Source organism: Trematomus bernacchii, unplaced genomic scaffold (assembly GCF_902827165.1).
Source record: "Trematomus bernacchii unplaced genomic scaffold, fTreBer1.1, whole genome shotgun sequence".
Taxonomy (NCBI): domain Eukaryota; kingdom Metazoa; phylum Chordata; class Actinopteri; order Perciformes; family Nototheniidae; genus Trematomus; species Trematomus bernacchii.
Genome location: NW_022987626.1, coordinates 518165 through 546051, shown reverse-complemented (window position 1 = coordinate 546051; position 27887 = coordinate 518165). Strand labels below are relative to the sequence as shown.

Sequence of the window (27887 nt, the reverse complement as noted above, 5' to 3'; positions counted from 1 at the left end):
ATTCAAATTCTAAACAAACCGAAGGCAAGCTGACATTTTTGAAGAGGGAATAACAGACGGTTCCTCAGTACTACTAACTGCCTTTCATGGTCCCGTTGCTAATGACAGTCTGTTTTCAGTGTATTGTTGATATCAAAGTATTGATTAGTTACTGCTAAATCTCCTCACCCCTTCATCCCTCCACCCATCGATCTATTCATCCCTATCCTTTCATCCCTCCTTCTATCACCCTTTCATCCTCACACACACCTTCTCAGGCCTCATCCCTCCCTTACCTTCATCCCTTCATCTCTTCATCCACCAATCCCTTCATCCCTCCTTCTATCATCCCTTCATCCACAAATCCCTTCATCCCTTCATCTCTTCATCCACCAATCCCTTCATCCCTCCTTCTATCATCCCTTCAATTACCAATCCCTTCATCCCTTCATCCTTCCCTTCCTACATGCCTTCATCCCTCGCTCTCTCATCCCTAAAACAATCTTGTTTCTCGCTGCGTTAATCTGTAAATGTCAGATTAGAATAGATTATGAATATAAAAACAGCATCTACATGAAACTCTGCGTGTCTAAGACGTCTTCACCAATGATGTAGCTTTAGTAACGCTGTCACACATCCTTTAAAGTCATTTTCTGGAGTCCTTGCTAACAGGAAGAGCCCAAAAGAAGACGAGCACGCAGCTCTGAGTCAGGCTTCCCTCGGCAGGACACTGTCTTTACTGCTTTCCCCCGAGAGGGTGAGGGTCTGCGGGTCGTCACTAAGAAGCTGGAGGGGGATCTGACTCCCCCCTGCTGTGAGTGAGAGTGACCCCGTGACCTCTCACCTCTCGTCCCCTTCATGAGTTTTAGGGAAAGTCAAAAAGATGAGTGTTTGGGTTTCAAAGACGGATTCATCATGGCAGGCATTTCTTCAATAAGATCAAATAAGATGAGATATACTTTATTTATCCCAAATTGGGAAATGTTTTCGTTGCGACAGCATGTAAAGCAAGGTATTGCACATAATTAGACATAAAAAAGAGTAGAAAATAAACAATTATACAATTCAAACATCTCAAAATGGAAGATAAAACAGAACTAAAAGAGAGAAAATATAAAAGTTGACCGTGAGAAAGAATCTGTAACAAATAAAACACTATTGAAGCGCTAAATTACAGCTAACACAAAATAAAAGTGGGATATTATTTACATTTAGTGTGTAAGAATGGCATATTAAATTAAATATAACTTGTGATTAATCATTACTGTGATTATCTTGATTACATTTTTAAATCACTAGCACTAGTTTTTTATTATGATAGAATAGAATTGGGAGGGATGAAACCCTCTTTAATGGTCTCACATGCAGAGCACACAGCACACAGTGACATTTGGCCTCTGCATTTAATCCATCCTAGAACCAGGAGTCTAGCACCAGGAGTCTAGTACCAGGAGTCTAGTACCAGGAGTCTAGCACCAGGAGTCTAGTACCAGGAGTCTAGTACCAGGAGTCTAGCACCAGGAGTCTAGTACCAGGAGTCTAGTACCAGGAGTCTAGTACCAGGAGTCTAGTACCAGGAGTCTAGCACCAGGAGTATAGTACCAGGAGTCTAGTACCAGGAGTCTAGCACCAGGAGTCTAGCACCAGGAGTCTAGAACCAGGAGTCTAGCACCAGGAGTCTAGAACCAGGAGTCTAGAACCAGGAGTCTAGCACCAGGAGCAGTGGGCAGCTATTGTACAGCGCCCGGGGAGCAATGGGAGTGAGGGGGGAAGGGGGTTGTCCGGTGCCTTGTTCAAGGGCACCACGACAGGGCAGGAGGTGCACTGGGACCTCTCCAAGTAGAAGTCCACACTCCATATTTAGGTCTGTTCGGGGACTTGAACCGGCGACCCTACAGCTCCCAGTCCAAGCCCCTACTGACTGGCTGCTGAGCCTGTTTGGATTTCCCTACGTTGATATCTATTATTGATTCGATTAAAGTAGCTATTATTATGAATACTAATAATGAACAGTTACACAACCCTTGAGCAATCCCTCCTAACAAGTTTGTAAAGGTTCAAAGGTTATGTGAATTCATCTTCCTTGAAGTAACTTGGGGGTATATATGGTGCATAAACTCATGTGGCATGCCTCCAGCTATTACACTGCTGTATATGCTTAACATGATACAGCTGTTTGCATGACAACACATTCCACTCAATGAACTGAGACACACACACACACACACACACACACACACACACACACACACACACACACACACACACACACACACACACACACACACACACACACATGAAGTTGTTGCTTCTCATTTTGCTGCATGAATCAATAGTAAAGACACATCTATGCTGCTGTGAGCGTCATCTCTACCTGGAATCTCCCGGAAATTCAATTCTGTGACGAGCAAAATAATGAGGAGAGCAACTGTTGGTGTTTTACTACAGTACTGTGCTCTGGTAGTGAAGAAAAAAACACAATACCGCTACTGAAGTTTAGAGTTAACAAGCATCGTCAGATTCTGAAGGAGTTGAAATAAGTCAATGGTTTTCTGAATGTCTTTTTGGTTGTTATCCTGAAATAAGGTATTTGGTTAACACAAGCTGAAGAGATTGTAATGTCTTGTTCTACGACATAAAATACGTCAGTAAATACCTCACTGGAGAATTAAAAAACGGCGGTTGCTAACAAGTGTCTAAAATCAAATCAAATCAAGTTTTATTTATATAGCACATTTTTTAAAACGATTTTTGGTCGAGCCAAAGTGCTGTACATACAATAAAAATACCTTACAATAAAGACACTTTTACAACAAATACAACAATACAATAAAAGAGACGACTAAACATTATCACGCCCAACATTAGCCACCTTTAGCTTAGCGGTGGTGACGTGAAGTCATGTGACCGTGCTGTAGTTCCTTTATAGCCCAACATTAGCCACCTTTAGCTTAGCGGTGGTGACGTGAAGTCATGTGACCGTGCTGTAGTTCCTTTATAGCCCAACATTAGCCGCCTTTAGCTTAGCGGTGTTGACGTGAAGTCATGTGTTATGTTAGAAATGTATAGTACGGGTCCCCAGAACATAGAAACTGCCGGATGCTAACTTGCTTATGTTGGGCAATTTGCACAATTAGCACTTTTAACCGACTGATAGTAAAGGTTAACTTAAACAGGTTTAAAGTTTGAGGATATTTCTGACCACAATTATCCAAACAATGCAGAACATGTACATCTTATTTGCAATACACTCTGAGTTGAAATAAGATTGAATTTGAAAAATAAAGTGAGAATCTTGAAAAAGTTTTTCGAAAACAAACATAATTTTTGGGGGAAAAAACTGAATTTTTAAAAATATAGTCTTGCATTTAAAATAGTCGAACATTTGAAATGCAAGACTATATTTTTGGGAAAACTTTTGAAATTTGTAAAAAAAAAAAAGGTTATTTTGAACAAACAAGATTTTGCTAAAACAGTCAGAATGTTTAGGAAAAAGTTACTTTTTTGAAAAAAGTGATAATTTTGAGAATAATTTTGAAAAATATAAGTGAAGTAATGTAAATAAAAAATAGGGGAATATTTGAAAAAAACTGAATTTTGAAAACAACTCAGAAATTTAAAAAGTCTGAATTTTGAAACAAAAATGTGTCAGTTAAAGGAAAGAAAAATACCCAAGCCCTGTCCCATTAAGTCATGGTCACAGAAACAATTATAATAATACAAATAAATACAATAAAATTAGAGTTTAAAATATGTAGTCATTTATTTTTCATAGCTGTGTAAAGCCAAACACCCCCCCCCACATGGGATCTCTCAGTCTGACGTATACAAAGCATTTGTAAAAGGGGATAGAAACAGAAGCACAAACAAATCATTGTCAGTGATAAAAAAATCCATTCTCTATCAGCAACCACTTCCATAACATAAATAAAAACTCATTTTAAAGGCTCGTTATCAACACCAGTCGACCATGGAGCTACAATTAGACTCTAATGGTGTCTGGAGCTTTGTTTTTAAAGTAAATGAATGGATGTAACCATGCAGGAGCTCCAGGAATGCTGACCAACAACAACAACAACATATCGTGCTGCTTTTTCTAAATCGAAGAAAACATGTATTATTCAGAGCACTCACACAAGAACGTAGCACCAGCTCAGCGCTAAATGTCTTCTGAATTTATGAATGATTCTCCGTCAGGGCTGTTTGCAGCTTTCAGCTTCCTCAGTACACAACTTCTATTTACAACCAGGAAAAACAACAAGAGGAAAACAACCAGCGAACAACAATCCAGTGTTACAGATCACAGTCAGTGCTCAGATTAAATCTTTGTTCTTGTATATTCTCCAGTGTAAAGTGGGACATTTTCCTCATCGTTGCTTCCCTAAATGTACTGACTGGTTCTATTTCAGTATCTCCAATGTTTGGTCCATGTGCTCCAATCAGTCTTACCTGTAGGTCGCAAAGGTGCAGGCTGCAAAACGTCTTCTTTTTGCCCTTTTTCGAGGTGTTTTGACAACCAGCAATTTGGGGCATTACCCTTTTGGATTGTGAGGAGCAGTAAATTGGTAGAAAAATAAATCCAAAACAAATAAATAGTTGTACAGTGTTGACTGCGGGGGTTCAAACCACCGAGCATCTGTTTGATAGACGATCCTCTAAGGTCGTCTGTGAAAAAGCCACGGTCCTTTTCTGGGATTTATTTTGGTTGATTAGGGCTTTGGCTCAGGAGGTGGATGGTCGTCCTCCAATCATAAGGTTGGTGGTTTGAATCCCCCTGAAGTCGACATATCAGCGTGTCCTTGGAAAAGTACTTAACCCCAAACTGCTCCCCAACAATGTCAACGTTGTGTGAATTATTTTAAATGTTAAAATCCTGACTTTCTTATGTAAAAGTGCTTTGGGGAGAAGTTGCAACGACTGGAAAAATAAGGCTTTTTAAATGCACTCTATTTACCACTTTTATCACAACTTCTCCCCAGGCAGCAACAGCCACCCTGAACAGCTTTGTGTCTGGAAGAAAGAGAGCCCATAAACCTGCAGATAACCCTGCATCAATTGTCCTCAAATATCTGCCTCTTCATACGATCAGGATCACAAAACAAACTTCATAAAGGAGCTCACATCGGAGAGACAAATTGAAAGAGAGAACACAGCGCCTTCTGGCTGTTTCTCCTTTCATGGCGTGCATGATTTGTTCATTTGTGATGAGTTGATGTTTGTGGTAAGAGTAAATGAAAAAGTCTTGATAGAAAAAACTAATAAATAAATCGTAGGACACAGATGATCTTGATTTGAACTGGTGTCATGTTCTGTGATTTATTGAATGGATTGAATCTGTTCATTTGTTCAGTTTTCCAGCTGTCTATCACAATCTGACACACTCTGACTTTGATGAAACACGAGGACATGATGCACTTCTCCACCTCATTTCAACTCCTTCAGAACCGTAACAAAGAGGCGTATTCATAGTGTTTTCCTTTCTGTTCTTGTGGTGGTGTTGTTGCTGCGAGAGGAGATAGTGGTGAGGTGAAATCATCTCGTGCACTTATCCTCACCTTAGACAGAACAGACAGGAAGGAGAAGAGGATTACATCTCTGCCAGGGCCACGGGACAGGAAGCAAAAACAATGAAAAGCACTCAGCAAATCCTCCGCTAGCCTCATTATAACCTCAGAGGAAGAACTCTGAGAATCCAGAGGGCTGATCGCTCCATATCAGCAGCACGGACCTTCAGTTGTCTTTATTGAGGTTTGAGCAAGAGGACGAGCTGCCAGAGAGCCGAAGCAGACATCAGCGTCTCACTGCTTCTAGAAGGATAAAATGATCTATGCAGACTGATTAAGGGTTTGTGTTTTGCTACAAACTGAAATGCAAAAGGATTTACTTTTCATGGCAGCAGCATTCTTAGTAAATGACACAGATATTAATCTTGCACGGCTTTAAGTTTGCCTCTGAACCAATGACCTACTGGCAGCTATGTGCCTCTTAGAGGGACCTACCTGTACTCTTTGAGAGTCCTGTGTTTAGCACATAGTGGCATCTTAGTGTTCAGTTTGAATCCATGAGAGAAGACGTGCTGTGGCTTCATCCTCTGCTATAAACATGTTGATTGATTAGCTTTAAAGAAGACGTGACACAGTTATCAGTGAAACCGTCTCTTATCTTTATTGTTCTGTAACAAATGCAATCCAACACTTCTTCGTTAAAATCCGTGATCTAATTAATCTACTTTGACCTCCTTGATGTGTTTCCATAGATCTCTGGAGGTGATCAGATGATTAACAGTCGGCCGCAGAAGGGCTTGTTGTTCAGGATCAATGGTCCTCTGGGGAGGAGACAGTGCACAGAGGAGAGGAAACCACCAGCTCTGCATGTTCAACACATCAATAGCCCACAGTTAAACATGCCATCAATCCCTCGGACACTCGGGACCCCGGGCCGGTGCTTCAACCTCATCCATGATGATGAATAAACGATGAGTCCTGGGACTATCCATCCCCACCTCAAAGGGCTCGCTCTTTGGTACTTCACTTCTTCCTTATCAAGTGTTTGCATGAACAATGAGGCACAATAAGGAGTGTTCATACTGTGCGTGCGTGTGTGTGTGTGTGTGTGTGTGTGTGTGTGTGTGTGTGTGTGTGTGTGTGTGTGTATAAAGACATCATTAATGTTGCACAGCAGCACCATCTTCTGGTAGTTTGGCAACAAGACAAGAGAGCGATGCAGATCTTACATAAATCTTTATCTGTGCATTATTGAAATATTTGCAAGAATTGAGTTTGTTCCTGGTTTCTCCCGTTTTCCCCTTTCATTGTGGGGTTTCTTTAGGATTAGTCATGTCACTGCGAGGGTGTAAGGCCAGGTGCTGTATGCTGCCCATCTTCAACAGGCGATCTCACTTCTTGTTTAAAGAGCCTGTCTGGTTCACATGAGATCCTGGGTTCAAATCCCAGCAGCGCCTCACTCACAACACCAACTGGGATAATGGTGTAATATTAAGAGGTATTTATTAGAATGTTGAATGTTAAGGAATAATTCTTCTAGATATCTAACCTTTTACTCTGACATGTGTTATCTCCTTTAAGGAAAGGCCTTGGTGCCATATGTGTTGTTGTCACCAGTGTGTGACCGGTCAACTTGTCTGGCACGAAGGGTAATTGTTGTGGGAACACTGAGGCACTTCTTTATCGGTGTTTGTGGGCTCTAGGATGTGAAATCCTTGAGGCCATGAGCGTCGGACACAAATTCAGTGTTTAGTCTACTCCTTCAGAGATGTTGATTTCTCTCTGTGAACCAGTTAAAAGGTCTAGCATAGAGAGAGGTTCTTCAGAATTGACGTGGCAACTCTACCGTGTAGTCAGAACCTCTGACTCTTTGATTTGTGATGTGAATCCTCCGGCCGAATACTCTGAATAAACCCATCAGTGTTTGACATCAAAGCTCCAACTCTCACCGTGTCTCCTTCCTGAGTCGGTGACTCCATGCATTGCTACACAGAAGTTTCCTCCACAAATTGGCGTTGTCGGCAGGATACCAACAGATCTTCAGAGACTGGTAAGTGTGATTTCAAATCTACATTTGGACATTGCCTTACCAGAATCTGTGATTGACGGTATCCTAAAATTATCTGTGAAGCTGAGCGGCTGTGTTTCGTTTTGGTTAATGAACATTTGGGGCTAGTAACCCCAGGGGATCATCCAGGGACGCTGACCTGGCTGATTTCCTCTGTGTGTGCTGCTCGGGACATGTGTGCCGTACAGGCAGTAGCAGAGATGTTTTGCTGCTCGGGGCATGTGTGCCGTACAGGCAGTCGCAGAGATGTTTAAAGATACCTTAATGAGGGCATCTGTAAAGTGGAACTTCTGTGTGAAAGCAAAATAGAGATTTGTAATGAACAAATCGCCGAAATTCTGGGGGTTTCAGCGGCCAATACTAGCAGTTAACATAAGCAGCCAGAGATATTACCCCTATCGCCTCTAAAAAAAACACGGCTCCAGCTGCGGCTCCGGGTGTGTGTGTCCTCTGTGTGTGCTGCTCGGGACATGTGTGCCGTACAGGCAGCCGTTTTGCTGCTCGGGGCATGTGTTCCGCACAGGCAGTCGCAGGGATGCAAAATACCTCCCCGTATCTGCATGGGCTGGTGAAGTGAACTCAGAGGGAGAAAATCACAGCTTTTGTCACACCACCGCCGTCTCTATTAAAAAAAAGAGACGGTTTAAAAGCACTCTCGTGGCTTGTGGCCGTTTACGAGCTGGCAGGTGCGAGGTGCGTGCATTACCTGATGCGACACAGCTCCCTACATTGCTGGAGGAGCTGGTGACGGTGCATACATAAAATCATAGGCTAATTGATCATGGGTGGGCAGTGGCATGCAAGTGTAGAACAAAACTGTGTTTCATCGTTGGGATGAACACGATAGCCTGTGTATAGGCTGGTCGAGTAGGACTACAGTTAACTGCAGTTTTTGGATAGAAAGGGTAGCGGGAAAAAAAGTCTATGTGCTCCTGATCGGGGGGGGCATAGCACCACTAGAACAGTAGTAGTGGGGTCGCAAGAGGATAAGCTAGTTATTGCTCTTGGACAGCTGCCAGGCACCGATCTAAGACTTGTATACAAGGGTGGGAGTGCGAGTCAAGGTACACTACTGAGAGATAATTCCCTACCCTGTCTGAAACCTCTTGAATTCGGACTAAATTGAGCTGGATGAGCTGTTGCTGATGCACTGGTGTTTATTACGAGTTCATCATGTTTGTTAGTCTGATTGTTTGTATCGGGGGGTCTATATTGGTTTGTACTAACCGCCGTCTTGTGCATGTTTTGTAACAACTAATAATGAATCAGTCCATAGCCAGGGTAAAATAAACTAAGCTTTAGTTAACTCACCAAAAGTAAATGACTTGAGAAAGATAAATAATATATAGTGTTTTGCAAAATGCTGGTAGTATAGATGTGCTGCAAAATGAAAATAAATAGCAAAAGAGTGTTTTATGTCCTGCATCTGAGTGTGCAGAGGAAATGTAAACAAGAAGCACACTGTTCAGGGTGTGCGCTGTAGGTGTAAGAAGAAAATAAGATTATATTACTTTTAAGAATACATTCTTAAATTGTATTGCTGGTATGTTAAGATATGTTTGTGACCTTTTATAAACCCTATGCCCCGTCCTGCACCCCGAGACCCTCAGAGGCATCACTGCTGGTCGTAAAGACCTGCCTGAGGAGGTCAGGGTGGCAAAATCTGTCTGCTGTTTTAGGTCAATATTGTATTATTTGTATTATTTGTTTCATTTATTCTTAAATCTATGTATTGTATGGTAATAATGAAAAAAAAACGTAATGTATTGAACACATTCCGAAACAAAGCTGATAAGACAGAACTAGATTCGGACATAATACAAATTATTGTTGAAACCTTTTGCGCTGTTGCTGCAAAATGGAAACTTTGTTGATTATCTATTCCAACTGGCCACTGGATTCAGATAATTAATATAAGTTGAAGTTTAATTACAGTTTTAAATATAGTTTAACATTCTTTATTAAACTGCTTCAAATGATTTCTCGTATCAACCAATTGGTCTCCATAGACATTACTACAATTCTAATAGTTGTTAAACTACTGACAAGTTTTCTGAAACCGAGCTTATGAACAAAAGAGTAAAGGTCGCTGGTTAAGCCAGGATCAATATATTTGTTGACGTTTTCATTACAGTGTGCATAATAAATGTGTTAAATTAATTGAGCAATTCTTTAAAAAGTATAATGTTGCAATCTCTTTACAATAAGTAATTACAGTTAACAAAGAAGTAGAGGTTGTTTTCCAAGGGCCTCTCCTTCACAGCCCTACACTTTAAATCATGAGACTTTCAAATCATAACAGACAGAGATCGGTATCACTTTGTGTTGCAAGCCAAATCCATGTAAAGGTTCTACTTGAGCCCAATTTAAATACCATAAAGAAAGTATTGAACCCAGCTCAAGCTAAATGTCAAATGTATTTAATTAATGTACAAGTGTTTTGATTTATTTCAAATGTTCTAATCTCAGCTTCTTTCGAGTTCAGTCTAAGCAACAAATTGTTTCTCATAACATTCTCACTGCTGTCCCAAATGTTTTAACCTTGGGCAGACAAGCTGTTCACACACCCACACACACACACACACACACACACTTTGGATAAGTAGTCACCTTATCCACATTGTAAATTGTTGCCTTCTTTAAAGTTATTAGTAATTTAAGATTAATTATTAAATTAAATGTGGTACATAAGATAAAATAAATAAAATAACTTTGACTTGATCATTTTGTTCACAACATTAGACCTGTCCTCTAATCTCTACTAGAATAAGATAAGTGTGCATGTTTGGATGTTTTAACACTCCTGTAATGTACCTAATCTTGATATCCTTTTCATTACAGAGCTGGGAAAATGGTCTATTGATTAGATTCTGATCCGTGCACGTCCAATTTTGACTGACTTTAGTTCTAATGTTAATGTTAATTTGACTTCAACCCATAAGTAATTATTTAAATTAACTCTAAATGTCACATGATGATGGATTAGTGTTCCACATTTCTTCCACTAATTTGTTTTACAATTAGGCCAAAGGTAAAGAGAGACATTGATGACCTTGTGTCCCTTTTGTTAGTACGTGGTTCCATTTTGTCTATGGCCTTGGACGGCTTCACTAAAAGTCACCCAGTTCTGCCCTGCTGCAGTCCGGCTGAGTGCAGTCACAGAGATGCTATGGCTGCTCTACATGACATTAATGGTCTGGTCTGAATGGACACCATTTTCTGCTCCCAGAGAGAATGACACTCCTCAAACTGAACATTACAGCTGTTGATACTGTCTCACATGGGTCTGCTCCCCCCCACTGAGCCATGAACTGAAAGCATGACATCTGCTATGAACACTTGGAAGCCTCCCTGTCACACCAGCACCAACCCTTGGGTCAGTCAGATGAGACTAACGGCTTCACTTAGGGCATTTGGTTCAGATACATGACTCTCGTTACCGCAGAGTGGGTTGTTTTTAAGGCTATTCATACTGCTATGCAGAGGATGCCTGTAAGTGGGCGAGCTGGTAAAAGCCCCTACTATTGTTCAAATAGGCCTAATGTCAGGGGTCTCTTAATGTCTAGTTCTACATGTATTCACATTATATAGACAATGTTTCCACCTGGTAAAACTAAAGGCTGCACAAAACTCAGGCTACAATACAACCATTCTGTTCTGCTCTAACGATTCAATATATAGATTCTACATCAAAACAATTAGCTTTTATTGTTTCCAATGATAACGTCACCTTCAGTGGAGGAATGCAAACCCGTTTTCAAATGTAAGGTTTTGATTTTGTTTGACATTTCTCAGTAAGGACACCCTCAGCCACCCAATATCATTCATGCTATGCCTTCAGTAATAACTCAGATGTTAAAGGGATGAAACTTTTCCTCCCAAATCAGATATGCTTTGTTTTTCAACAAATGTATCAATTTCCTGCATAATATATGTTTCTCACAATGGTTTTTTGTAAGCTGCACACAGGTGATACTGAGTACTACGATTAATAGATTATAAACTATACCATGCTTAAATAGACTCCTAAGTTATTATTTCATATGTACGATATGTAAGAAAAGGGAGGGAAGAGTCAATTATATTGAGTAATTTATTATATTTCTGATAAACTAATATTTTATCAAAAGGTAAATGGTGAATTAATATACATTTAGAATCATTGAGAAGGGGTTATATCCACAGGGACAAGCTCACCTTTAACTTACAATAACATGTCTCTGCTATGGACTGATGAGTATATGATTCTTGCATGTTCAATGACTAACACAAACCTTCAAAATGATAATGTGCATGTGTCAGGAAGGCTCCCAAATAATTCTGAGGGGCCTATTTTTGTAATTAAATGATAATGTGCTAATCCATTACTTTGAGTTGTCTTCACTCAGAAAAACATCCCTATCAGGTGTTAACCCAATAACTAGGACAGCTCTCAAGGCCAAGGGTCAGAGAGAGATGGTCACACTCTCCGCGTGCAGAGAGCACCCCCAGCCACGTGCAAGGAAGCACAAGGTCGTTCGAGATGGGATGCTTCTCTTCACCTTTCTGATAAGAGGGGGTTCTTCTCTTCATCTTTCTGCTCGGTGGGCTCTAGCAGACAACCCTGCAGGACGAGCGAGGGCTTCAGAGGTTTCTATAATACAATGTTCCATGTTTCTTGGAGGAGTTTGATGTCTTCCTAACCTCTCCCATCACGGGGGGGACACCTGGATGCATCAGGAATACGCAGTTGTACTCAAGCAGATAGCAGAAGGAATACCGGCAGATGAGCCTCCGTCTCACTGGGGGGTCAGCTACAGTGCTCACTGAATGAGCCACACAAAAGCAGAGCAATTGGGGGGTTGAAATATGGCGCTCTGATGAAGAAGAGTTTGAGCCAATCAGCACCTCAGTGCTAATCTACAGTATCAGGATGCCTTTACACACCAGACACTCTGTGTCATAAAGGGAGGAGGAGAACGAGTCAGGAAGCCTGACGGACATGTTCTTCCAGCTCTCGTACAAAGATGAACTTTGAATTGAATGTCCAGATGTTTAAAGATGTACAATTAATGATTGTTTTTTATATTTCCAATGACCAGACATGTGTTAAATAGTGGTGATAAATATATTTTGTCAGATCAGATTACACTTTCACACTAAACAAAATTAATAAATAAATATTCTCAGATTATAAGGTATTGAATAATAAGGTATTTCTAATATTATAACAGATAATGTTAATATCCTTAATCATCCAGCAATCAGGCTTAACAACACTACTCTTTAATGTATTGTCCATGAACAGACAGACCTAAAATGATGTTTCAAGTACTGGATTCATTTCAGTTTTGGCCCAAAACAAATATTTATAATAATTAATATAACAATTATGTAGCATATTTGATCCTCAAATTAGAGAAGTATAATTTAAAGAAATTGATATTCCATATTCAACATTAGATAAACACAGAAGAACCCTTTCCAAGTACCATAAGTAGATGATCAGGTAAGTATGGCTAATAAGAATAATTGATAGACTTAATTTGGTACAGATCAGTTGTAGCATTTACAAATGTATGAATTAAAGTTTTAAGAATGTTTAATCCTTCCTTTCCCGGTTTTTACAAAAGTCTTTGAATATTTGCCTAACTTTTCCTTTTCAGATTTTGAACAATGTACTTGACTAAAATGAATGTATTGATTTTTCTAAGACTAAGTGCCTTACTCTTGACTAAAGCGTAATGAAGTAAACGTAAAGTAATCCTAAAATTGAGGACACTGCAACTTTGTGGATTACAGATTGATCAAATCACCACTGTGAATGTTATGCCTTAGCTGGATCTCTTATGATCCTACGTTTTAAATGCTTTTGACTAGTGATTGCCTTAAAGCAAATCTTTAAGCTGTTTCTGGTTTTGATTTTATAGTTTGATAAATGACATTAACTAATGGTTTAAATGATAAAAGATATTAGTTTAAAACAAATATTTTGCTATTATGTATCTGTGTTTTTATGTGTGTTCATTATTGTACTTATTGACAAAAGATGCTCCAAACACTGATGAGAGATAATTTTTCCTATTATGATTGCCTGTATCAATCATTGTGATTGAATGTTTCAATCTTACTCTACTTTGTGATGTAATTGAATGTAAGGTGAGACCACACTCGAATCTGAAGACGCCTATTGATTTAAGTATTGACCAGAATTATTAGACTAATGTTTTAAGGTTATCAAAAATGATAAAAAGAGAGGAACTGTTAAGGAATAATTCTTCTAGATATCTAACCTTTTACTCTGACGTCTGTTATCTCCTGTAAGGAAAGGCCTTGGTGCCATATGTGTTGTTGTCACCAGTGTGTGACCGGTCAACTTGTCTGGCACGAAGGGTAATTGTTGTGAGAACGCTGAGGCACTTCTTTATCGGTGTTTGTGGGCTCTAGGATGTGAAATCCTTGAGGCCATGAGTGTCAGACACAAATTCAGTGTTTAGTCTACTCCTTCAGAGATGTTGATTTCTCTCTGTGAACCAGTTAAAAGGTCTAGCATAGAGAGAGGCTCTTCAGAATTGACGTGGCAACTCTACCGTGTAGTCAGAACCTCTGACTCTTTGACTTGTGATGTGAATCCTCCGGCCGAATACTCTGAATAAACCCATCAGTGTTTGACATCAAAGCTCCAACTCTCACCGTGTCTCTTTCCTGAGTCGGTGACTCCCAATGCATTACTACACAGAAGTTTCCTCCACATTGAACATAGCTGGACTGATAATACACCAAGGGAAAAATAAAATAGTTCTACAAAGAAGAAGAACAAGGCGCTGTCGCTTAGAGGTTAAAGCGCCTGTCTCGTAAACAGGAGGTCCTGGGTTCAAATCCAAGCAGCGCCTCATTCTTTCAGAGATGTTCATTCCTCTCTATTTGAGCACTGATTTGGTGTTTGTGTGACAAAGACCTCTTCGTCACAGCTGGCATAGGGGCATAGTAAAAGGCACACTCAGGGAAACACATTAATAACTTGTAATTTGACATTTTTGCTGGACATTGGTAAAATAAAACCCAAGTCATTATTTGGTTCAGACAGCTTTATTTTAAATCATACTTAACGTAACAATGCTGTGCCAAAGGAACCTGCTCACCCTCTCATTCAAAGTTGTGAAGTTCCAAACAGAGCAACAGAAAACTGCACCTTAAGTAGGGGCTCAATCAGTGGAACACCTGTGCTCGATTGGACCGTACCATGTAGTGCATGGGCACGAGGGACAATATCTTCTAAATATTAAAAGTGTAATTGTTTAAGGCTTCTGTGGTCAGAAAAAGTAGAAGATGTTGACCTATTTGATTTACTGTGTTGAATTAGTTTGAAATACATTTTGAATACATTTGTAGGTAGTAAGAATAACAATAATTAAGTTTATAATTAGTTGATTGGCCTATGGGGAGGGGCTTAACAGATATAAACCTCTGGCCACAAGTGATTTTGGGTTGCTCTGACGGTGTCTGTAGAGCAGAGCGGTAGTGATGGGCAAATCAAGGGAACACGCAAAGATCTCTATTGAGGTACATTATTCTTTTTATGTTTTGTTTTTCTAAGCACATTTCTTGGCCGGAGAAGGTCAGTCATGTTTAAAGATGAAAAGCGGGCATTGATTCAAAGTTCATCCAGCCCAGGATTCCAACCAGTCTCACGGAGGACGATGCCAGACGTGGGCCACCGGCTCGATCCACTATCCATTCATTACACTTTCAAACGTTTCTTTGGATGCTGGCGATTGTCTTTTTTCTTCACAACTTCTCCACATGTTGAAGTGTTTCCCGAGACAGAACGACCTATCTTTCTTCCTGGCTTGCTCTCTATAATGATCCAATACAAATGCAATACCAACAACTCAACAGCAACAACGCAATCTACGACAACAAACCACACATTGCGCATTGTTTAGAGCGGTTATAAAGTGTTGAGGTGCTCAAATTCTAAACTGTAGTATTGTGGTATTCATATTTTTATTTCAATAACTTTGTTGAGCTTGTTTTTAGCTGCATATCTATTTCTATCTTATTGATAATAATCCCTGCATGTGTACCTGTTCAGCTGATAAGGCTTATCATAAAACAAGGGGAGGAGCTGCAGACAGGTGAGGGTGTTAAAGTGAAGTATGAAGACAGACTTCCAGACGCCATTTTACACCTGGACGGAGCAGGAGGACAACAGGGTGAGTGTTAACACCAGGATCTGCTTTTTAACATATTCAATATTTACTCTGTTAAACTAGATGTAAGAACATAAGTTATGGGTTAAAAATCAGCGTCCTAGAGTCCAAGGAGACTTCTGAAAGTGTTGTAAGCATTTTGTATTAAATGTTTTTCTGATTCATCAGAGTTACATAACATGTGACAGCCCAGCACAGTCAGAATGGAGAGCGGCCTGTTTGAAGTCTGACTGATTTCATGTATTTTAACCAAGTTTATTATTATTATGGTTTCGATTGAAACAAGTGTGTTATAATGTGTGTGTACTGTGTGTGTGTGTCTCTAGGGTTAATGGTTTATCACTCAGACTGAAGAAGATGAGTGATTTAAAAGATGAGGGAGAGGACACATCTCCAGTCTCCAGCGGTCTGTCTCTGAAGAGTGACCGGTCTAAAGACTTTCCTCCACTCTTCAGTGATGAACCTGGACCCTCAGACACAAAGTAAGAGTTTCTACTGTAGACTGACCTGAAGAGGATTCAGTTTGTTGGTATCTGATCATCTGAACTGTTGTTTAATGATTGAAGTGAAGAAACTCAGTAGAGTACAGTAATAAAGTTTGATTGAACTCTTGATCCTTGGCATCATCAGAGATAGTAAATAATCTACTAGTGAAATCATTCTCACACTCTACATGTTGGACTAAGCTTCATGAGCGGGAGAAGCTGATTAACTGTTGTTCAGGTGGAGATGGGCAACACTACATCAACCTCCACAGTAGTCCTTTGTAAGAAACAAAGAACACAATGTTATGAAATAATGTACTATGTGATTGTCATTACATGCTAAAGTATTTTATTATTTTTTCGTATGTTAGTAGTTTTTCTTCTCTGGGATTTTGGTGCAAAATGGATGAACTGACCCAACCCTCCCTTCTTCTTCATTCTGTTTCTGATGCACATGAATGAATGTAGGCTGTCCACCATGTTTGTTAGTACTGTCTTCTCACATTAGTGAATGATCAAACTCCTCCATGTTCAAATCCTGTCAAATGTGTCCCAAGAAAGAAGTCTCGACATGTCAGACTTAGTGTTAGGTGAGCCTCAGCAAATAAAATACAAACATGTGAAACATTTCTCTCTCAAATGAATTGTAACAACAGAAACCCACAAGCATGATGCAAAAATAGAAAGTTCAGAACAATTTACTCGGGCAAACAGACAGAAGTCAAAAGCTACTCTTTGAATGAACTAATGATGTTTAAAACGTGTTGTTTCCACAGACAGAGAGCAGAGTCTCCAGTCTCCAGCTGGCTGTCTCTGAAGAGTGACCGGTCTAAAGACTTTCCTCCACTCTTCAGTGATGAACCTGGACCCTCAGACACAAAGTAAGAGTTTCTACTGTAGACTGACCTGAAGAGGATTCAGTTTGTTGGTATCTGATCATCTGAACTGTTGTTTAATGATTGATGTGAAGAAACTCAGTAGAGTACAGTAATAAAGTAAGATTGAACTCTTGATCCTTGGCATCATCAGAGATAGTAAATAATCTACTAGTGAAATCATTCTCACGCTCTACATGTTGGACTAAGCTTCATGAGCGGGAGAAGCTGATTAACTGTTGTTCAGGTGGAGATGGGCAACACTACATCAACCTCCACAGTAGTCCTTTGTAAGAAACAAAGAACATAATGTTATGAAATAATGTAAGTAATGTAATGTGATTGTCATTACATGCTAAAGTATTTTTTTTTTTTTTTCTTATGTTAGTAGTTTTTCTTCTTGGGGATTTTGGTGCAAAATGGATGAACTGACCCAACCCTCCCTTCTTCATTCTGTTTCTGATGCACATGAATGAATGTAGGCTGTCCACCATGTTTGTTAGTACTGTCTTCTCACATTAGTGAATGATCAAACTCCTCCATGTTCAAATCCTGTCAAATGTGTCCCAAGAAAGAAGTCTCGACATGTCAGACTTAGTGTTAGGTGAGCCTCAGCAAATAAAATACAAACATGTGAAACATTTCTCTCTCAAATGAATTGTAACAACAGAAACCCACAAGCATGATGCAAAAATAGAAAGTTCAGAACAACTTTAAAAATATTTACTCAGGCAAACAGACAGAAATCAAAAGCTGCTCTTTAGATGAACTAATGATGTTTAAAACGTGTTGTTTCCACAGACAGAGAGCGCAGTCTCCAGTCTCCAGCTGTCTGTCTCTGAAGAGTGACCGGTCTATGATGAACCCTATAAACTTCAGTAAAGAACCTGGACCCTCAGACACTAAGTAAGAGTCTGTTTCTACTGTAACTGACCTGAAGAGGATTCCGTTTTATATAACCTGATATATTAAACTGTTCTTTAATGATATCATGTGAGCAGTTTAGGAAAAAGGCATTAGAGTACAGCAAGCTAACGTTATTTAAGGATATTTCAATATGCAATTATAGTGTCATTATTTACAGTAGAAAATGTTGATGAATACTAACTAAAAACAAAGTATATCGTCCAAAACATTATTTACTACCTTGGCATGTTAAGGTATTTTTAAGATGTTTATTATTAAAAGTAAATACCTGGTGAGCTGGTTGTGTTTAGCATTAGCAGATATAACAGAGTTCTTTGAGATCACATGTAGAGTCAACGCAAAGACCCAGATCTTTGCCTGGCAACAAGAATGAAGTGAAGAAGTGAAATTCATGTCACGGGCGTATTCGTGCAGCGAGAAACATTTAATCTTGAGTGTGAAGTTTGTGACGCTCTGCCCGTTGGTGAGAATCAGCTCCACGAATGTAAAGTGCTATAAAGGATGTGTTCATCTCCACAGAGGGAAGAGGAGAAGTCCTGCCAGTCAGACCACAACTGTACGAGGTAAGAGGCCGAACACATGCAGCGTCTTATTCCTCTTCCTGGTTCATTTGTTTTTGAATAGGTATACTGTTGTAGAGCATAGACAGTAAGCTGTTTATAAAACATTTAAACTCTGTTTTTTAATTAGATTCTCAGAGCATGTTCCTGATTCTCTCCTGTTCCCTTCTCTTCCAGCAGATAGTGGTCTGCAGGAGGTTTTAGATGAACATAGGCTCAGTCTGAGGAGGAGATGTGAACGTGTGACTGAAGGAACTGATGAAAGTGAAACCCTCCTCAACAGGATCTTCACTGAGCTCTACATCACACAAGGCCAGAGTGAAGAGGTTAATACCCAACATGAGGTGAGGCAGCTGGAGACAGCTTCCAAGAAGAAGACCCTCCATGACACTCCAATCAAGTGCCAGGACATCTTTAAAGCCTCACCTGACCAACAGACTCTCATCAGAGCGGTCCTGACCAACGGTGTCGCTGGAGTTGGAAAAACCTTCTCAGTGCAGAAGTTCACTCTGGACTGGGCCGAGGGTTTGGAAAACCAAGATGTCAGTCTGGTGATCCCGCTCTCCTTCAGGGAGCTGAACCTGATCAAAGGTGAGCAGTACAGTCTTCTCAGGCTGCTCCATGTTTTCCATCCAACCTTACAGAAGGTCACAGCAGAGCAGCTGGCTGTCTGCAAAGTGCTGCTCATCTTTGACGGCCTGGATGAAAGCAGACTTTCTCTGGACTTCAGAAACAATGAGGTTGTGTCTGATGTCTCACAGAAGTCCTCAGTCAACGTGCTGCTGACAAACCTCATCAGGGGGGAGCTGCTTCCCTCAGCTCTCGTCTGGATAACTTCCAGACCCGCAGCGGCCAATCAGATCCCTCCTGAGTGTGTGGACAGGGTAACAGAAGTACGAGGCTTCACTGACGCCCAGAAGGAGGAGTACTTCAGGAGGAGATGGAGTGATGAAGACCTGTCCAGCAGAATCATCTCTCACATCAAGAGCTCCAGGAGCCTCCACATCATGTGTCTGATCCCAGTCTTCTGCTGGATCACTGCTGCAGTTCTGGACCACATGTTGACTACAGACCAGAGAGGAGAGCTGCCCAAGACCCTCACTGACATGTACTCACACTTCCTGCTGGTCCAGACCAAGAGGAAGAAGCAGAAGTATGAAGAGGGACATGAGACGAGTCCACAGCAGCTGACGGAGGCTGACAGGGAGCTTCTTCTGAAGCTGGGGAGGCTGGCGTTTGAACATCTGGAGAAAGGAGACATCATGTTCTACCAAGAAGACCTGCAGCGCTGTGGTCTTGATGTCACAGAGGCCTTGGTGCACTCAGGAGTTTGTACACAGATCTTCAAAAGAGAGAGTGTGGTCTTCCATAAAACAGTCTACTGCTTTGTTCATCTGAGCATTCAGGAGTTTCTGGCTGCAGTCTACATGTTGCACTGTTACTCCAACAGAGACACAGAGGTACTGAAGGACTTCCTGCAGGGGGGTCAGGATTACCCATCCCTGGATGTCTTCCTAAAGGGAGCCATGGAGAAATCCCTCCAAAGTGAAAATGGCCACCTGGACCTGTTTGTCCGCTTTCTCCACGGCCTCTCTCTGGAGTCCAACCAGAGACTGTTAGGAGGCCTGCTGGGTCGCACAGACAACCGTCCAGAAACCATCGAGAAAGCCATCAGCAACCTGAAGGAGATGAGAAGTGATGAAATCTCTCCGGACAGGAGCATCAACATCTTCCACTGTCTGACAGAGATGAAGGACCACTCAGTACATCAGGAGATCACAGAGTTCCTGAAGTCAGGGAACAGATCAGAGAAGGAACTCTCTGTGATCCACTGTTCTGCTCTGGCCTACATGCTGCAGATGTCAGAGGAGGTTCTGGATGAGTTTGACCTGAATCAGTACAAAACATCACAGGAGGGACGACGGAGACTGATTCCAGCTGTGAGGAACTGCAGGAAGGCCAAGTAAGTCCAGATGTGATTAACTTTATGAACTAATGTGGATCAGAAGTTAAATTAGTCAAATAAACACTATAACATTTCTGCTGTTTAAATACTGAGAGAGCAAAATAAAATAAACGCTGTTCTTCTATTTATTTATAATAATAGTTCAATTGAACCGTTTCTCTCTTCATATTGAGTGATGGAGGCGACATGTCAAACACATGAAGGACTTTAGAGGTTTCTCAGCATGTGATCACACCACACAGCAGGACTTACGGCCCGTCCACACAGCGGCGTGCGTTGAAAGCTTCACCATTCACTTTGAATGGGGTGACGTCACTTTTCGCCGAACTGCATTGTGGGAAGCGAAGCGGAGCTTTGCTGGCGTGGCTCGCTGCAAAAGTTGAGCAATGTTCAACTTTTGAAGCCTCGGCAGAAGCGTCAGCCAATCCAATCATATGCCAGTACAAGCTCTAGCCAATCAAACCGCTGCTTGTGTGTCAGGGGCGGGAGATTCATGTGATTGGTTGTTGGTCGAGTTTCAGACACGCAGGCCGGCAAGCTTCAACGCACGCCGCTGTGTGGACGGGCCGTTACAGTTATCAGAGAAAGCACTTATTACTGTCTAGTAGTTTCTTTATCATTAAACACACATGTTTTTAGCAAAATGTATTAGAGTTTAAAATAAGATCTATATCATTTCCCACCAATAACAGAGTAATGTCTTAATGCTGATATACTGGGAACATCTGATGGTATTCAGTTGAAAATATTGAAACTTTATTGGTTTGTTAATTGTGTTTGTGTGCGCAATACATTTTCAGATGCTCAGAGAAGCCAAAACATCCTTCATCCATCATTCACATCCACATATTAATTAACATTTAAATATGTACATCTCTAATATTGTCAAGATTTATTTCATGTCTGTTTCTGTTGGTAAGAGGCACTGACAGCAGGAGCACAGACATGTGATCAGATCACACTGATAACTAGGGATGGGTATCGTTAGGATTTTATCGATACTGATACCGATACTGCTTATCGATACCGGTATTTTTCGATACTCTTATCGATACTTTTCAATAATTTGGTGCTCAAAATGATAGACATGATTACAAGATGTGAAGATTAAACAGTCATTTTATTGTAATTTATTTGTATTCATTATTTAATGTAACTTGTTCAATGTCATACCAAGAAGGTATGAGTGTGTTTGACAGTGTGGGGCGGTTATTAGGGGCAGTTCATTAGTGATGGGAATTAGGGCTCTTTCAAGGGAGCCGGATCTTATGGCTCCGTTCCTTTCCGAGAGCCGTTCAAAAGAGCCGTTCAAAAGAGACGTTCAAAAGAGACGTTCAAAAGAGCCGTTCAAAAGAGACGTTTTTTAACTGGCAAATTTGTATTCAGGAAAGCAAGTTCCCTCACTTTTGAGGGCTTATTGCGATTTCTCCTCTCTGAGATGATTTGTCCAGTCTTGGAGAATATTCTCTCTGATGGAACTGACGTTGCCACAATGCAAAGCCTTTCCGCCATGAGCTTGTTGAGCCTGGGGTATAGGCCAGTGAACCAACGATAAAAAGAACGTCTCTCACCAAGTACGACTCGGTTCCCTTCGTTCGTACCAAAGAGCCGTTCAAAAGAATTGTATCGTTCGCGAACGTCACATCACTACAGTTCATAAATCCATGTAAACATGATCATTGGTCAGTTAAAACGAGACGTTGCATGCACACCTCCTAAACCGGAAGCTCCGGTCGGCTAACCATTATAATCCGTTTATTGCGTTTATTATTTATAATTGTAATAATGGATTATCAGTAATCATTTCAAAGTTACACAGAGACATTGGATTAACCTTCAGCAGCGTTTGTATGCCCTTGAACACAACTTTTGATCACAAAACAGCAAAGGTAAGACATAATTATCATCATGGCTACGTAAAGTAGCAAGTTGTTTTCTTGCTCTTTCCTGGCTGCTAGTTCAGTAAGTTTTGATTTAGACTTGGTGTTGGACTTCTGTTCCGTGTAGGTAAAAATGGTTAATATCGTCTGTTAGCTGAGTTTCTTCCCGTTAAGTGGGTATGCATCATTAATAGGTTGTTAAATGTTAAGAAGCCTTGAGACGCTGTTTCTTGCAAGATGTTGAGTCTGCCCCCGGGAGTCTCACAATAATAAGAGCACTGTTAGGAGAGATGACGAGTGGCATTCACAGTGGCCAATCAGAGGGGTACTCAAACCGGTACGTTACACGGGATGAGTGTTCCCAACAAACCAGAATTGTTTAAACTAAGGAAGTAGCTTAATTCATATACCGATAGCAGCACGGTTTGTCCAGCGGCTTAACGGTATACCGATACCGTCCAATCGGCTACCGGTACTGACTTAGTACCGGTTCTCGATACCCATCCCTACTGATAACACATATTAAACTATATTATAATATATTATTATATGTAATATTAAATGGACTAACAGCAAATGTCAATCAGAACATATGTCATATTTTTTCATCAAATGTTTGACATTAATATAATGTTTCCTCTTTTTTAACACATGTTGTAATATATGTGTTATTACAGACTTACTCACTGTAGACTGTCAGAGACTCACTATGAAGTCGTGGCCTTAGCTCTGAAGTCTGACCCCTCCCATCTGAGAGAGCTGGACCTGACTCAGAACTACAATCTGAAGGATTCAGGAGTGAAGCTGCTGAGTTCTGGACTAAAGAGTCCAAACTGCAGACTGGAGGCTCTCAGGTCAGTTCACTGACTGAACTTCATCTGTTTGTATTTATGATTTTCTGAATAACAAATATATTATCTAATTATTTTTTCAATTTTTGGAAAATGGTCGAATATTTATCAGAATAACAAAGAGTAGGTGAATGTGTGAGGGAGAGTGTTTGAGCTTCCACAGACTCAGTCTGTGCTCCATGAGTTAGTGGAGATGCTGTCAGTACTGATGAGCTGTGAGGGAGATGAAGGAGTTGTTAAAGATCTGATCAAAGTTAGAGTTCCACATTATCAGTGGATTGTTTCTACATCATCTCTGAGATTAAAACCCTGTTTAACTCTGATCAGATTATTAAACCTGGAGTTATTTCAAACAGGAACATTGTTTTCTAAAGTGACATCATGTTTTCTTTATTCAGTCTGAGGAACTGCAGCTTGTCGGAGATCAGCTGTTCTGCTCTGATCTCAGCTCTGACGTCCAACCCCTCCCATCTGAGAGATCTGGACCTGAGTAACAACGATCTGAAGGATTCAGGAGTGAAGCTGCTGAGAGCTCTTCTGGAGACTCCAGACTGCAGACTGGAGACTCTCAGGTCAGTTCACTGACTCTCTGTTACTGCTGGAGATAATATGTTTGTTATTGAACCTAATTTATGTACATTCTTAACTTGCATCCATAAAGTAGTAAATGTCCTTTTATTAATATTTTCATTTTTAGGTCCTAAATGAAGAACTGCAGACAGATTTGTTGACTGTTTCCTAAAGAAACTTAATGCATGTTAGTTGTAAAAAGTAAATCTATGTATTTAATATTTAGTAAACGATAACGTCTGAATAAAGGTCATCTGAAGTAATATTAGTTTTACATGATAAAGTTTACTTTCTGAAGAAGATATATTTTTCTGTTACCATTCATTTCAATGTTGATTAACATCTTACTGGATTATAAATGGAGTTTCATCCTCATCATGTTTTCTTTATTCAGACTGGAGGGCTGCAGTTTGTCAGAGATCAGCTGTTCTGCTCTGGCCTCAGCTCTGAAGTCCAACCCCTCCCATCTGAGAGATCTGGACCTGAGTGACAACGCTCTGCAGGATTCAGCAGTGAAGCTGCTGAGAGATCTTCTGGAGAGTCCAGACTGCAGACTGGAGACCCTCAGGTCAGTAAGGGGTCTCTGCTGGTTCAGCAGTATTGTATGAAACACAGGGAGGTGTTTCTCTCACTGGGGAATCACAACAGATCAGTGATGTTACCCACTGACTGCAGGCTCTTTCATTCTTCCATCAACTATAGAAGGCCAGCTCAACATGCAAAGACAAACTTTAATGAGTAATCAACTTTCCACCAGACATAAGGGATTTTACAGAAGAGTGGAAAAGGTAGTCTGTTTTTTTTTAGTTTCTAGACTAATGACTGGTTACTTCCTGTGATGCAGCTGAGAGCTGTGGCAGTCAGTCGTAGTGTTTGCAGAGAAGATATGATGGGATGTAAAGCATGAGATCAGTCAGGACTCTGAAGCTGACTAACTCAAAGAACAAACACTTATTTCAGACTTGATCTATAACTGTTGGATTGTGTTCATCCCTACAGGATCTGAGATGAGACGATCAGAGCCAAGATCCAGAAGACCTGTGAGTACTGAATATCCTCCATTCATCAAGATATGAAACTCTTTCATGGAGCATGACCTCAGAGGAAAACAACACTCTTGTTTTTCTCTCTTCATCATTTTGGCTGCTGTTTCTCTTTGTTCATGTTGTAAATATTATCATTATTCTTTATCTTTCTCCTGGTGACTCCAGAACAGGAAGTGAAGACAGAAAGGTGAGAGGTCGTACCGTGTGAAGTTTTTTTATTGAAGTTTCATCAGTGAATAAATGTAATTATTGGTTATTGTTTTTCTGGAGGTGGGAGAAGTTGTTTTTGCATATATTGTAATGTACACAGTTTCAAATAATAACACATGTTATTCAGAGGTGGGAGAAGTACTCAGATCTTGCACTTGAGTAAAAGTAGAAGTACTCAGATCTTGTTCTTGAGTGAAAGTAGAAGTACTCAGGTCTAGCACTTGAGTAAAAGTAGAAGTACTCAGATCTTGCACTTGAGTGAAAGTAGAAGTACTCAGATCTTGCACTTGAGTAAAAGTAGAAGTACTCAGATCTTGTACTTGAGTAAAAGTAGAAGTACTCAGATCTTGTACTTGAGTAAAAGTAGAAGTACCAGAGTGTAGGAATACTCTGTTTCAGTAAAAGTCCTGCATTCAAAATGTTCCTCAAGTAAAAGTAGAAAAGTATTCTCATCAAAATATAGTTAAAGTAGCGACAGTAAAAGTAGTCATTGTGCAGATTGGTCCAGGTGGAACTAAAGTCTGATTTAACACTTGATTATATTTCACATCATTCATCCACATCTGTGAAGTAACTAAAGGGATTAAATACATGTAGTGGAGTACAAGTACACCGTTTACCTCTGAACTGTAGTGGAGTAGAAGTACACAGTATCAAAACATTTAAATATTGAGGCAAATATATTAAAGTTGTCCTTTAGTAAAGTACTTGAGTATATGTACTTAGTTACTTCACACCGCTGTCTGTATATTCAGTACAGAGAGGTGAGAGCAGATCAGATAGTATTGATCCAGTGGAACAAATACTCTCCTCTATCAGTTGAAAAAGCCTGTCTACAATCTGCTGTTGGTTTTATAACCAACGTTTTTCCCTGTTTCTCTTCCAGGTCCCAGAGGGTTACCTGTTGACCCGTGTCCATCTCAACAAGGGTCCGGTGACATCCCATAATCCTGAGTTTGGGGGGGAAGACGTTCTCCCTGTAATCAAAGCAAGGGGGTTCTCTTGGAGACGCTCTGAAAGTCTTTGAGGACTAAGTCAGAAAGAGAAGAAATGTGACTAGTTTGTGTTTATCACCCCGGGTTAATTAATGTCCAATCAAATGTTCCCATTGATGTCTAACTCTTCTAAAAGGAGCTCTGCCTGGTGTCATTGAAACTGTAAGGCTTGTGTGCATGTAGTCTTTATGAGATCAGATATTGTTGTAACCTTTAAGATGTGATGTCTTTCAAATGAAATGCATGAATATCTGTGCAGAAAGAGGACTCAGTTTACTGTTGAGGGGGGTCTGTGTGTAGTTGAAGAACTGACCCTGGGTCAGCAGAGTTCCTGCAGTGGACATGCTTTAGATGTCCTGCTGATGTGGAGACGCCTCGTACAGGAAAGAGTTTTCATGTTCTCCTTTATAACGCGAATGTAACTCACTGCAGGCTGCTCGCTCTTTAGGAAATGTGTTCTTGTAGAAATGTATAAATGACTTCACTGTTTAACAGCTGTGTTCTCTCGTTAAAAAACAAAAATATGCATTTCCTTACATTTGGTAAATATGGAAATGGAAGAAAAGGTAATTGGCTAAGATACAGAAGTGCTGCCACATCACTTTAGAACAAATAAATAGGAGCGGATAAAGGACTTACTAGTTTGTTTTTATAGATCTGTTTTGCCAGATAATGTCTTTATTGGAGACACATCGTTGAAGGGGGGAGATAGAGGGTATAGGAGCCAAAACATTGATTTACTATTTTGATTATTTAATCGTTTAATTATGCATAAAATATTGAATGTTGGTTATGGAATGGAAAAGGTTGTTAATTAATGTAAATTAATTGTGATCCTCACATGCGTTAAAGGAAACAGCTGATTGACGCTGTGATTGCCTCAGCTGGTACAAAAGAGTCCAGCTCACGATACTCTGGGTTCATTTTGGTTGTGAAGCCATACGGTTTTTAGACCGCTGCACTTCAGAGAAATTATAAGTTGAAGTTGTTTTATTTGATGTGACGTAACTGTCTCCATCATCGTCTGGTAAGACACTTTTATTTGTGTTAAAAGAAGAGAACAGTGAAGAACAGACATGTAAAGGATAATGTGGAAATAAATGTACTGAAACAAACAATATCTCTCTGTGTGATGTGTGAGCGCGTCGGCCAGGCGCCAAACCAAAGGACATGAAGGAGCAAAAGCTCAGTGGGAGAGATTGCTCTTTTAGAGGGGATGGCATCGCCTGAAATGTTCCTCTTGGGAATTGAACAAGCGTCTTTGGCAGCCATTCAGCGTATGGGCGGCCAGCTCTAAACACTGAGCTATCCAGCAGTGAGTCTGTCCTAGTGTCCTACTCTGTCAGTGGAGTACATCAAGAACTTGGGATCTACAGTTCTGAGGTCCGGTTCTGCTGGGATTTGAACCCAGGACCTTCTGTTTAATAGACGGGTGCTTTGACCAGCTAAGCCACAGCGCCTTTTACAAGAGCTGCTCCTTGTAGCAAAAACACATCAGGTTAGTGAACATGGGTGTAAGTAAAACGGGTTCAGAGACAATCACACTATTAGAAGCCGTTCATGATTCAGTTCTGTGCTTTTTACTAAGAATGCAGAATACAGTAACATAACTCGAACAATAATAATCCTAACTCTCTATTCTCTACTATATAGACTGCCTCCATCCAGAATAACTCATCCTGAAATCTATAGCCAGACAGACATTAAGTCACATAAGAGAGGTCCCAGTTCACCTCCTGCCCTGCTGTGGTGCCCTTGAGCAAGGCACCGGACACCCCC

At 40.5% G+C, this 27887-nt stretch overlaps 1 protein-coding gene and 2 non-coding genes across 3 annotated transcripts; 2 read left to right on the top strand and 1 right to left on the bottom strand.

The window, feature by feature from the left end:
- Window positions 1-14350: 14350 nt before the first annotated feature.
- Window positions 14351-14423, top strand: trnat-cgu. Its single transcript has one exon. It is a non-coding gene; the product is annotated as a tRNA-Thr (tRNA).
- A 1309-nt stretch (window positions 14424-15732) lies between these two features.
- LOC117484529 (NLR family CARD domain-containing protein 3-like) lies at window positions 15733-26140 on the top strand. The gene is made up of 10 exons (XM_034132961.1): window positions 15733-15746; window positions 16070-16225; window positions 17005-17109; window positions 17905-18009; window positions 18550-18593; window positions 18771-20553; window positions 23114-23290; window positions 23686-23859; window positions 24252-24420; window positions 26000-26140. The coding sequence occupies exons 2-10, from the start codon at window positions 16101-16103 to the stop codon at window positions 26138-26140; spliced, it is 2823 nt and encodes a 940-aa protein (XP_033988852.1). The 5' UTR covers window positions 15733-15746; window positions 16070-16100.
- A 1354-nt stretch (window positions 26141-27494) lies between these two features.
- Window positions 27495-27568, bottom strand: trnan-auu. Its single transcript has one exon. It is a non-coding gene; the product is annotated as a tRNA-Asn (tRNA).
- Window positions 27569-27887: the final 319 nt, after the last annotated feature.